The following is a 14131-nucleotide window of genomic DNA, read 5'->3' on the forward strand; positions in this document are numbered from 1 at the left end:
TGCCTGTAAACATTACAAAAGACATTATCCATAATCTCAAATGAGTCCTTAACTGTTCTTCTTCCAGTGTTCCTGGGACAGAGACTTAGCTCCGTCTTTGAATTTTACATTACTAAGCCAATTCTAATTTCTTCTTTGTTTCTAAGCAGTTTGAGATTTGTGTATTTTTATTAATTTAAACTAAGTTCAAGTATTTTTAAAACAATTTTTTCTCATTAGGAAAAGTATCGGGATTATCTGATTGTAAGTTTTGTTATCTTTTGTTGAAAACATTGATCTTTTATTTTTTTTTTTTTATTTATTTTTTTTTTTTTGATCTTTTTTTTTTTTTTTTGATCTTTTAAAAAATGTAGACAGTGGCCCGGCTGGTGTGGCTCAGTGGTTGAGCATCAACCCACGAAGTCAAGGTTTGATTCCAGTCAGGGCACATGCCTAGGTTGCAGGCGTGATCCCCAGTAGGGGGAGTGCAGGAGGCAGCCAATCAATGATTCTCTCTCATCATTGATGTTTCTATCTCTTTCTCTCCCTCTCCCTTCCTCTCTGAAATAAATAAAAACACATATTTTTAAAAATGTAGATGGTGATCATCTCTTTCTCTGGACACCTTAACTGAGCCAACCTTTATCCTTCCTTTTGGTGACCTTCCTTCTAAATTTTTCTAGAAATAAAGACCTATGTCAGTAGTTCCCAATGTGGAGCACGCACCCCACAGGGGGCAATTTGATTTTTAAGGGGGGAAATTTGAGAATGAGTTATTAAAAGTGGATTTTTTGCATTTCTTATGGTTCTAGGGGCCTCATATACAGTATATAAATATATATTGTGACATATTTATGCATTTCAGTTCTTTGTTATATGTTTTGAAACTTTATTTGCTATTTCTTCATATCACTCATATTATTTTTAAACAATTTCTTAGTGATTTCTTACTCAGTACTTCAACTGTCCTTTCATTCTTTTATTTTTCTCTTTCATGGATGCCATGTTCTTTGGAAGCTTGTTTAGACCAAGATAATGGCCTTTTGGGTTTACTCCATATGAATAGTTCACTTTTCAAATAATAAGAATTATATGTCATGGGAGGGCAGTATCAGGATTTTAGAGATGCTTAGGTGGGGCATGGCCAAAAAAAGGTTGGGAACCACTTATATGCTTTATCTTTTATTATTATTGCATTAGTAAATTTATGTCACATACAATTTATCATTTGTAACTGTACAGTTCAGTGACATAAAGTGCATTTACACTATTGTACAACCATCACTACTATCCATCCATAGAACTCCTCTCATTTTTCAAAGCTGAAACTCTGTACCCATCAAACACTAACTTAGAATTCCCCCTCTTTTCAGGCCCTGTAACCACCATTCAACTTTCTATCTCTAGGAATTTGGCGATTCTAGGTTCCTCATGTACTCCACTTCCCTCCTCTGTCTCACACCTGCCCCTCAGTCAGCGTGTCCAGAACTAGACTTTCCATCTTCCACACTCATATCCCTCCTCTTCCCCTCCATTTCCCATCTCAGAGAACGGCACCAGAATGCACCTAATTTCTGAAGCCTGAGTTGGTCTGAAATCTCTCCAGTCCACAGCCTCTATCTAACTGCCACTGTCACCGCCTTCATGCAGACTGGAGTGATTTTTCCCTGAGCGTACTGTAACAGTTTCCTCATTCATGTCCCCATCTCCCTGCCTCCTGAAAGGAAGCCCTCTTTCTATGATGCAAATCTGACCACATCATTCTCTTGCTTAAAACCCTTGCTAGCTCCCCATTGCTTTAAGATAAAGTCCAGATCCTTGAGGTGACTAACAATGCCCTTAATTATATCACCTCTAAATTATATACCCCTTCAGCCACATCTTCCCTTTACCTCACACCCTCAATTCCAGCAGGACAGAATTTCTTTTCCGTTCCTGTGATAGCCCTGCATGCTCTCACCAGAAAGCTTGCCCCTGCAGTTCCTTCTCTCTGACACACTGACTACTTCCTCCTCCGCTTTATCCGGCTTACTTCTTTCCAGTCATTCTTTAGGCCTCAGTTTACTAACGACTGTGACTGCTAAAATTTATTTTGCAATTGCTATGGGCTGGGCGCTGCTCTAAGCTCTGCATATTTTCTTTCTTTCTTTTTTATAATGCTTTAAGGCATAGCATGATTTTTCTCTGGTTCTAGAACCACTTTTAATATTTTTAGTTAAGTATTTACCAACCTATGTGGGTTATAATCAAATTATGATGATGATTATGAATATCCAAATTTTCATTAGTGAAAATTTGTCCATATATATTCATCTAGATTTCTCCAATGTGCAATAATTCTTAGTTAAAAGGCCAAATTTATTGTAGTTTTAATAAATCCCACATTATTACAATTCAAATGGGCTTAACATTATCAATTATAATCTTAATGAGGAGTAAAAAGTTAAAAATTACAAATGTGTGGCTTTTGAAATGAATATGGTATGCTATTGGTCTGGTGTGGAAATGGATCAAAATACATTTACTTAATCCTCATGACAGCTTTATAGAGAAATGGCAAGGCTATCATCACCTCCCTTGTACAGATAAGGAGAATTGGGTAACACGCAGACAGTTACATAGCTATTCTGTAGTGGAGCCAAGATTGAAACCTCTGCTGTTAAGTCCAGGCCCCATGCTTAATCGCTGCTCCCTTTTCTGGTTGCTTAAATCTATGTGCATGTCCTCCTCTATCACTACCAATTTCTCCTACCATAAACTTAGCAAACTGTATTGTGTTTCTATTGCTTGTTGCAATTGCTTGTGATCACTTACTGCATTTGTAATAACTGGAAATTCAGTGAGGGCAACTGTCTATTAAATAACAGTAAATATTTTCAGTGAATGAATAAATGCATGAATGATACCCTTAGAGCTATAAATGGATTAGAACAAGAGTGTTCCTGGAACAGTGGAGGAAAATAATCTAGAAATATCTAGAAAAACAATTATTGTTTCTCTCACTCAGAGAGGAAATAAAGGTTTAAAAAAAGGGTGAGGTCTGTGGAGTAGAAATAACTTTGATTGATGTGGGAAGGCTATTTCTAGAAAGCTGGAAAAATGTATATATAACTTTTAACCTTTAGATAAGATAAAAATATTTACTATAGGAACTTAATCCTTGAATTATATTCAGGGGATACATGGGCATTTTTTAAGCTTTTGCTGTGTTTCTTTCTTGTTTTCAGGACTGAGTTAATAATCTCAACACAAAACATCTCTGTATGACTTGAGTTGGTTATGAATTCTTAAGGTTGAATAGATGCTAAAGGTACTTTCAGGATAGAGAATATTACCAGCTTTTAAAAAATATGCTTCGATGAAGGGATTAAGAAAAAGTCCTCACAAATGACAGTATGGTGATTACCCGAGGGAAAGTGGGGTGGGGGAAGTAGGAGAGGGTAAAGGGAGGATAAATGGTGATGAAAGGAGACTTGACTTGGGGTGTTGAACACACAGTACAATTTACAGATGATGATTATAGAATTGTACCCCTCAAACCTGTATAATTTTATTACCCAATGTCACTCCAATAAATTCAATTAAAAAAAGAAAATATGTTTCTTACCTCCGTCAGAAACGGACATGTCATTCATTTATATTTAGAAAGAGCACGTATTAAAAGAGCCTCCAAATATGAGTGATTGACTCCTTTCTCATTACTTGGGACTGACTTTCAATGGATGCTATAGGAAGAGAATTACCAGGGTGATTAAGGAGAAGTACTTTATAGTTAGTTGTGTGTTTGTCTATTTCATTGAAGGCTTCTCCTTAGCAGAGTGTGAGCTGCTTTCACTGTTATCTCCCAACACCATCTCCTTTTCGCCAAACACTGTTCTAGGCGCCGGGAATAGGACAGATACAAAGCCCCCTTCCTCCTGATGCTTATTTTCTCAAAGCATATGATCTACCTACAGAATTCTTTATCTAGATATCTGGGGTTTGTTTGACTTTTCTTTGTTTTGGTTTTAAATCTTGTTTTTTCTCAATAAAGTGGAAAAGATGGAATGGAGGATGGTTTCTGAAACTTTTACTTGAAAATTCACATTACTTCTTTACATGAAATTTCAATACAGCTAAAAGAGGGATAAATGGTCCTCATATTCAGAATGCTCTTCCATGAACTTCTCATGGGGCACAAATCCCCAAAAGGTTGCTCCTTTGTAACTGTCCTCATCTTGTAAGCTTATCTTTGGGAATGAAGATTGCAGCTTTTTGTGAGTTCTTTTAGAAGTTTAATTTTTATTTTCCAATTACAGTTCACTTTCAATATTATTTTGTATTGGCTTCAGGTGTACAGTATCATGGTTAGGTAATCATATACTTTACATAGTGTTCCCCTTCGATATTTCCAGTACCAAACTGGCACCACACTTAGTTATGAAATGTTATTGACTGTATTACCTATGCTGTATTTTACATCCCCTTGACTATTTTGTAACTATCAATTTGTACTTCTTAATCGCTTCACCTCTTTCTCACAGGTGATATATTAGTAGCACTTACCAAGTTTGATGGAATAATGGGTGAACACATTGGTTGCTATCACCAATGGCAGAGCAGGGCCATTGGGACATTGGGTTTTGAAATATGGTAAGGGCTCAGGGTAGAGAATAAGGTGTGGATTTCTAGGCAGCTGGGAGTAACATGAGGACACAGGTGGAACTGTGAGCAGACAGCACGAGTTCAAAGATAAACCTTCTTTTCTTTCCCTTCTTCCCTGGTGTAACCTTGAGACCTTCTCCAACATGGTTCTAAGCATCTCTTCAAACCTGAGTTTTTGTACATTCTAATCAGAATAGGATGAATGGAGAAGAAGGGAGACAGGAAGCACTGGGTCAACATAAAAGTGTTCTCTTTCCATCATAAGTGTTTAGGATTGAACTACGATTGATTGTGTAATCTACATGATGTGTAGAAATTTGTGTTCAAAGCAGTTCTCCTGCAAATGGTCATTGAGTCATATGATCATGTATACAAATTATTGCCATTTCATTTTTGTAAGAATAAATTAGCTGTGTTGAATTATCTGTGATCTTCATGGCCCTAATTTAATGTTAACAGTGAAAATAATTTCTAGAATATTTGTATAAATACTATAGGAAGCTTTTTTGGGGGGAGGGGGACCAAGGAAACACAATAGTTGGGTTTACCAATCTAAAAACTTTCTTTCTAAAATTAAACTTCAATCTTTTTTCTCAAGTTTTTCTTCTGAGTTGGTCACAAATTAATCTTGGGCACGGCTGCCCCTACAGGTGTTTGATATCAAGAGGAGCTTCCCACCCCCAGAGTTGCTTTTGTGACAGGATGTAATTTATATGCCCCTGAACTCCACCTTGGTGTTCTTTCCTGTTGTAGGGATTCCGACCACTGAGCTGTGAGTACAAGATGGAAAATGTAACCAGAATGGTGGTGTGTGACCTTGGGAACCCGATGGCGGCTGGAACAAACGTAAGAGAAAACCAGAAGCACTTACTGATTTATGTCTAATTGAATTTTAAAAGAAACTAATGGAAAGCTCCCCAATTAGCACTCAGCAATTTAGTACATAGCAATTAAAACAAATTAGGCAGGAAATTACCAGACCAGGGTAGTGGGATTTAGCATTATAACCAACAGAGTGGATAATCTAAGGTTAAAAACAAAGATGAATACTTTTGTATGCTTTCTCTTTGAACATCACTCTTACACATCTTTTAGTCACAACAAGTCTATAAATACTTTTTTTTTTTTTTACTACAGATTTTTTGTTGACTGTTTTTCTTTGGATTTACTACAACTTTTTCTTGAATTAAAAAATAAATACAATATAAGTATTTAAGAATAACAATTAAAAATTTTAGCAAAGATGATTAAATTTTTATTTCTAATATACCTCCCATATGAATATCATTCACAGTACTTTCATATTAAAATATTATAATAATTCAGCTTTTAAATCAGCTTTACCAGGTATTACTTGAAGAACTGGTATCTTACTTGAAGAATAATATATTTTACCTGAAGAAGAATACAGAAAAATGTAGCAAGAAAAAGAAAGGTTTAATAATGATCTGTAACATGCTCATGAAATAATGAGTTGGTTTATTTCCTCTTTTCTTCCTCCTCCCCTAGCCCTCACCACTCCTCCTCCTCTTTTTCTTTCTTCTCTTCCTTCACCAGCTTCTCCTCCTCCTCCTTTTTTCTCCTTTGTTTCCAGATTTAGGAATTTCCCATTCAGTATTACTTGTGGACAAAACATTTATTTTATGCAATTGCTGTTTACATGTTTACATAAGAACTTCTTGTAATAAATGTCACAGTAGAAATAATTATTTTTTGAAGTCATAAATCAGAAACATATTCTGAAATCTGCAAATACTACATAATTAAATATTACATAAACTAAACATATACATTCCCCTATTTTAAATTAGATGTTTATGATGATCAATGGAATAGTTTGTTTGAAAAAATTTTTATAATTACATAGGTTTGTATTAGAACAACTTCCAAAATTATATTCCAAAGAGACCTTATCCCTTGAGATTGCCTTTAAAGAAGAGTTCTGTGGTCATTGCTGAATGTCATGTCCTCTGGGACACTCAGGTGCACGTAGCATTTTAAAGCTACTGAGAAGTGCTGCAGTAAATAAACCTCTCAGCCAGAGTTTCACACATGTGTTTGAGCCTTTGAAAGTTTCTATCAAGAAATACCTATTCCCACCCTGGCTGGTGTGGCTCAGTTATTTGGAGAGTCGTCCTGTACACCAAAGGGTCGCAGACTCGATTCCTGGGCAGGGCACACACCCAGGTCAGGGTTCCTAAGGGAGGCAACCGATGGATGTTTCTCTTTCACATCGCTGTTTCTCTCTCTCCCTCTCCCTTCCTCTCTCTCTAAAATCAATTAGAAAAACATATCCTAGGGTGAGGATTTAAAAAAAAAATTAAGAAAAAAACCCCACAAATACCTATTCCCAATTTATACTTTAGGATATTGTGCTAGAAAAATATTTTTGCTTTTTTACATTATAATAAACACTGTACCATTGATACTGGGTAATTTTTAAAAAGGTACTAAGCTATACAGACTAGTAAGCTCACTTCTTGGTTAAAAACAAGTAAATATTTAAATGAAAGATCAACTTTTATAAGCTAACATGTATTGATGATCCTCTGTGTTATAAACCCATTACTGGGTGGTTTTTCAATATTGTCTCATTTAATTTTCACAACAACCAACTACTTTATGGGTCAGGTATTTCTCCCATGTTATGGATGAGAAAACTGAGACTCAAGAGAAGTCAAATGAATTGCCCAAAGTCACACAGGTAATGAAGGACAGACCCAAGATTTGAACCAAGCCTGTCTGCAAAATTGTGATGAGTACTTGGGTGAAAACTAATGGGTAACAGATGAGATACTTAAACAAGGCCATGAAAGACAGATGGAAATTTAAGCTGAGATATTAGAACATTTTTCTTTAGAATCCTTTTCTCTAGAAGCTAATAAATCCTTTTACTAATTTTCAACCACAGTCCAACCACCTAATTTGATATGAAGAGTTCTCCTTAAGGCCAAAGAGAAATGAATTGACGTGGTGGCAATGGTGTTAACATCTATAGGTGACTGGGCACTAATTCCTTTTTATCAGTATTAAAAGTATTAAATCTAGACCAGAAGTCATCTAAACTCATCAATAACTAAGAATAATCATGGAACAGAAACTGGCCACCAGTGACATTCAAAGTGGAGGGTAAAATGACAGTGTGGTCTTAACCACAAATGTGTTTATGTGAAACCATGTCAATCCGTTTTATCAGCAAGTAATCTTTAGAAGTCAAGGAAGTAAATTGTTTCTATTCATTTATCTCTGAGGTCTATAGTGGAAGAAACCTAATAGCTTTCTTATCTCACTTTTTAATGCCCTTAAGCACATTCTATTTTATTGCATTCTGTTTTGTTATAAAACACTTTAATTTATTTACTTCATTTTGTACTTTAAAAAGAATACTCTCGTTAATGGTATTTTATTCATCTTAATTCTTGGCTTTAGCAATTGTATTTCCTCAGCATTTGAGGAAGATGTCTGAAGGGCATACAGGAAGTCTCTACCTTTGCAACTCTTTTGTAAATCTGAAATTATTTCAAAACATAAAGTTAAAACAATTAAAACTTAAAATACAAAATAACATTATCTTAAATTTGTCTCCAAGTGTATAACTATAAAAGCTTGTAGTCTTTATTTTTTTAAATAATCTTCATAACAACCCTATGATGTAGGGAGGGAGGATTTCAGTTTTATGCATGAGACTCTTCTGGCATAAAGGAGGTAAAAGACTTGCCTCTCACTGATGAAAAATTTCTCTGTTAGGTCTTAAACTCAGGCCTCAGGATTCCCAATTTAGTGTTTTGTTTTGTTTTTTACTTTTATCAGGAACTTTGCTGTTTTTCTCTTGCTTCTATACAATTCACTACGAAATAAAGACAAAATTCCTTCATAAAAAAAAAAAAAGACTCTCGTGGGCTGTAGTAAAATTCCAAAGGTAAAAGCAGTCCTAAATATTAAAAAACATCATAATAGTTTTCAAGCAAATTTATGTTTTAATTTAACAAAATATTCAAGGCAGTATTCAGAAGTGTTACTTCTGATTTGTAAGTAGTAATGTCATTTTCATGGAATAGCTACAGTAATATAAAATATTTACATACCAATGAGATTCATAAAAATTTGCAAAATCTTTTCAACAGGAAAACAAGAAAATAGTGGTTCAACAATGACTCCTTAGAATCAATGGCCAGAGATCTGGTTTTAGATTCCACTTAAGAACATGTGTATCTTTTACTAGTATGAATTTGTCACACCTTTTATCTTCACCCCACACTGAATTGTTCTATAATGAAGATCAACATTAGGTAGACTTCATCACAGTATAGTAAGATCCCCATCACTGGAAGTGTACAAACAATGGCACACTCTTGTGTAAGGACTGGCATTGTCTGGGCCCTGCTGTCTCAACTGCATGACTTTCAGCTCTCAGTCGTCCAGGATAAAAGCAGAAAAAGGAACAGCAATCCAGAGTGGTGTTTTGCAGGATAACGTTAAAATATTTTATGCTGTGTATAAGGTTCCTCCCATGTAATAACGTAGTGTGTTGTATTTGTGTGTGTGTGTTTGTGTATGTTTTTTTAATTTAGTATTCTCTGGGCCTCCGATTTGCAGTTCTACGTCTTGAGAAAACAAACGTGAGCATTAACTTCGATCTTCAAATCAGAAGGTTAGACCTTTAACTGCCTAACACTCAATATTAACATGATACATAGTGAAATGAATGCTCCTTCATCTTAAAAGTTCATCTGACATTTGAACCCAGACTTTCACAGCCCGTTTTTCTTTTGTTTATCTCAGTTATTTCAGTTCTTTCAATGTTTTTGGTTCTGAAAAACAGATTGCATTCTGTAGGCCAAGTTATGAGAGTAAAATTTTGTCCTGGGCACCCCCGCCTCCCTTCACCTCCAGTTTTCCTCATTCTGATGCGCATGCCTTCTACCACTTCCACTCCCTCCACATCCCCACCATGCTCTCAGGTGGGGGCTAACTAATCCCTAAGAACAAAATTTCTGCAAAAAAAGCATAGATTTTGCATTAGAAATCTTGAAATCTTCTAACTTTTCAAGAATGAATGAGTCTCTCTCTGATGGTTCAATGTGAGCACCAAAGCAAGATGCAGATAAGATCATACATGGGGTGGGGCAAAAATAGGTTTACAGTTGTGAGTACATGAAACACAGAGTTTTTCTTGAATTATTATTTATGAATTCTTGTGCTGTATTATTTTCCATACAAACAATTATAAACCTACCCTTGCCCCACACTGTATTCGAAGGGCATAGCCTTCTCTGGCAACTATGAGCTGAGTCATACATAGCTTCCCCCTTTTTCTAAGACTAATTCTGCTCAGGAATTCAAGTGTGACTTTAACCTTTCACCATCTATTCTGTTTGCTTCTTCTGGCCAAAAATATTTCATGAGTAGGAAGACCCGTAGAGAGCAGTGTTCATGAGGGCCAGGAGTCCCAACTGTGGACTGCAACCCATTATCCAGTAATGGAATCCATTTATTGACTATAGACTCATATTAAATTGATGAAATATAATACATCAATTGATGAAATATAATACATCAGAGGCCTATTCATGAAACATCCCTTTCAGATAAATATAAATATATAGTAAGATATCCTGGGAGATGTATATATATATTATGTTATGGTCTGCAATTTTAAAAGCTTAAAAAACACTGATGTGGACAGCACATACAGGCCTTTGATAGTTATTTGTAACTTGCCCAGCACGTTCTAATATGAACATCAGTATCTACAATTTCATTCTCAAATATTAGTGTGCATCATGGCTAATCTCTAAATGTACCTTCTGTCCTGCAAGAGGGTGTCATTGAAGTGTGAGGATTTTTAGAAAAATTATTTTGCACAATGGATTATTTTAATAGCTACTTAATTAGAAGTTTAAGATTAAAGAAAAACCTATAAACTCTATAAGAATATAGGCAATTTCAAAAAATCTGCAACCTATGTCACAGACCATATTTCCCACATTTTGTGCTATATTTCCAGGGAGAAGGGTTTTTGATATTCTTTTCTGACCTTAATTGGGTCTTTTAAATTTTAACTTAAATATATTTTGCTGAATCTTAAATACTTTACATTTTTTAATACAAATTAGAGATGGGATATAGATAGAATGAATTATTCTTCATTGTACCCTTTATTGTACCAAAAGCTTACTGAATCACTTTTTTAAAAAAAAACTATGTAAATGTATATTTCCCAAGGAACTTAGTTATTCATAAATATTTTCTCTTGGGTAATCAGTTAATATTTGTAAGTTTTCAGAGAAAAAACAACAACAGCAAAGAAAGAGTGCTCCAAAGTGGAGGACCACCATCACTCCAGGCAGCAGGCCAGTTTCCAGTTCTCACCATCATTGTCTGTGACATTGATCCTGTGGTGGCATGTAGCTTTGTGTCACTCGGGGGAAAGATACACCTTTCATAAAATATGCAGCCTTTATTTTTTTAAGAGTCTGTTACAAAGGTGCAAAGCAAATTCCTTAACCTTTCCCATTACCTTTGACTGCAGTTATGGATAATAGAATAGATGCAATTTGCAGTTCACTCGGGGAGCAGAGGGCATCAATAATGTTCTCTACCTTCCCCAGTTCCACCCTGTAGATCAGGGGTGGGGAACCTTTTTTCTGCCAAGGGCCATTTGGATATTGATAACATCATTCACGGGCTACACAAAATTATCAACTTAAAAATTAGCCTGCTATAGTTGGTCAAACATTTAATTAACTCACCCCTGATGCCTTGGCAGGGCCAAACCGAATGATATCACAGGCCTTATATGGCCTGCAGGCCAACGTTCCCACCCCTGCGTAGATCATCATTGAAATACTGAATTAGATGATAAAGTGCTAAATTTGATGGAAAGTAGAAATAATCACATTCTTAACATCCCCCTTCATCTAACATCATGACTATTCCATCCTTATATGCTATAAAACTTATGACTATTTTAACATTATTTTGAAAAATATAAAAATGTGAAAATGCAGAAAGAACTGGGGAGCCTACATAAAGCATCAATTCCAAAAACATACATTATAGTGATAAAAGCATTTGAGAATACTTCTAGTTCTCAAATACGAAAGCATTTGAGAAGTGAGCATTTATCTGCATGCTTTTCTGGCAGACTCCAAAGATGTAAATAAGTATTTAATGGATGGTTTGTGTCCAGTTTAAATGTGTTTAAACCAAAACTAAACTAAACCAAATGCTATGAACTCTAAAGCTTTTGTCCATATTGACCACTGTTACCCACATTTAATGCTCTTTTTCACAAATAGAACCCAAAAGAAAACTGGACTTTACAAATTAATAAACTTCAAATATTTTGTGTTACCAAATGTTTGCATTAAATGGTGTCTCCATGCCCTGGCACTGTGTGACATGTAAACATTTTCCTCTTTGTGTAGAGTGGGTCTCAGAGAGCAATTCCCATGCACGAACACATCTTTGTGATCATCGTTGCTGTTGCTCCCTCAGTAATGGTGAAATGAACATTATACTAGTATTGCCTTTGCTGATATTCCAAAGACCACAGAAAGCATAGAGGGATTGCTAGAAAATAAAAAATAGGCCACAGTAAAGAAAAAGAAAATTGCATTGGAGTAAAAGGAAAAAGACATCTTTATCCTTGATGCATGATGGAGGGTGTAGTCACGGAGAGGAAATTCAGCATTCCTTGCGTAGAACTAGCACTGATAGTTTAAGTAGCTAAGCATCCAGAGCAGTGGCAAATTGCTTGTTTGAATATAGCAGTGATATTAGTGAGGGAGGTTTCCTTTCAGGAAAGAGGTCAAAGAAGTATCTAAGTTATATATCAAGTCTGGTATCTTTCTCACCAGGAGTTTTGTTGACATCACTGGTTGTAGTACCAACTGTCATGTCAAGCTTGTGTGGCAGGATGAATCTGATTAGCCAACCAGGTCTAGCCTCCGAGACTGCCTTTGCTTTTGTTAAATTTCAAAACTGACTCTGTAAGTCTCATATTGGACTCCTGTCCCTAGATGATTTTAGTGCTTAACATATATTTTCAGGGTGTTGTGAATAATGAAAATCGTGTTATTTGAACCTCTTAGAAAGAAAATACAATAGAATTATGGAATAACTTAAGTGACACTTCCCCCCCATCATTCTAATTTGCACTTCCACAAAATGGTAATGAACTAGAAAATAGAACAAAGTCTAGTTAATCTGTGGAACAAGTAGACTTAAATTTCCAAACTAAAGCTTCCCATAATGGGTTTGGAACCACAAAGTCTGCAACAAGTGGAGTTTACATAATGACTTCTTATTGGTTAGTAATTCAGAATCCTGCCTTTAAAAAAAGAAAAAAATGTTTTAGTTGACTGATCCTCCCCAGATGTGATAATAATAAAAGAGCCTGGAAACTGGTGTCCAAACTTTGGTGAACAAGTCCCCCTAGGCTCATCACAAGCTTAGCAGTGATTCCCATTACCGGAAACGAGCCTGACATTTGCCTGTTTATGTCTTTTATATGTGTTTGCAGTTTAAGTTGCCTTATCAGTATATACAATCGAACAGGACTTTTACAAAGCAATGTGGGAACAATTCTATCTTCTCCTTTGCAAGCAGACTTTCATCCTGTCTTTTCCAGCTCCCACATTTAGAAAGCTTCAAAAGCTAAACAGAACATACCCGTTGCCATCATTGCAGTGTTAGAGCCTGTCCATCGAACCTGTGAGATTCCGTGGGAAGAAGAGGTGCTTACTCTTCCTAATGAGACCTGAACATAATCATGGCCTGTTAGTGGTGGTGTGGCCACATCTCAGTTTGCTACAAGCTGCACAGTCCTTTGGGATATGAGGGTGACTTCGATGAAAGCACAGAAGGACAATAAATGCAAGTGAGATTTGCATCCAAAGCTCAGCTACTGGGTCAAGCCTCTTGAGACACAGTTCATCTTCCTTACAGTACTGGCGGCTTAACACAAGTTTTTTGAGAGGAAACACTCACTTTGCCAGTAATTATTTTGGCATAGTTAAATTTTATGTCTACTTATATTTGCTTGAGAGAAACAGCAAACTTAAAAATCATTTTGCCACTGTGCAAAGAAATATTATTAAACATGTACCTTCCATCTTGAGATTCTTTTTTTAAAAAAAATTATTGATTGACTTTAAAGAGAGAGAGAAACATATATTTGTTGTTCTACTTAGCTATGCATTCATTGATTGATTCTTGTATGTGTCCTGACCTGGGATCAAACCCGCAACCTTGGTATATCAGGACAATGCTCTAACCAACTGAGCTACCTGGCCAGGGTTCCAGCTTGAGATTCCTGATGCACGTGACAAACATCCATGTCATCTGCTCATTGCCTCTGCACGAACTGCCCAACTTTCTCTGATCTCCCTTCTTCATGCTACTGGCCAAGCCTCTGCTCACCCCCACCCCCACCCTAGTCAGTCAGTGAGCAGGCAGTGAATGCACACTTATTTTAATATTACTTGAGAAATAAACCATAAGG

General features: G+C 36.0%; 1 protein-coding gene across 1 annotated transcript in view; it reads left to right on the forward strand.

Annotated features, from left to right (window-relative positions):
- Positions 1-14131, forward strand: part of ITGA8 (integrin subunit alpha 8) — a 191843-nt gene that overhangs the window by 136575 nt on the left and 41137 nt on the right. Inside the window, exons 21-22 of the mRNA XM_006098219.3 lie at positions 5377-5469; positions 9195-9274. Of these exons, the coding sequence (XP_006098281.1) occupies positions 5377-5469; positions 9195-9274 (173 nt within the window). The remainder of the gene's footprint in view (positions 1-5376; positions 5470-9194; positions 9275-14131) is intronic.

Source organism: Myotis lucifugus, unplaced genomic scaffold, assembly GCF_000147115.1.
Source record: "Myotis lucifugus unplaced genomic scaffold, Myoluc2.0 scaffold_223, whole genome shotgun sequence".
NCBI lineage: Eukaryota > Metazoa > Chordata > Mammalia > Chiroptera > Vespertilionidae > Myotis > Myotis lucifugus.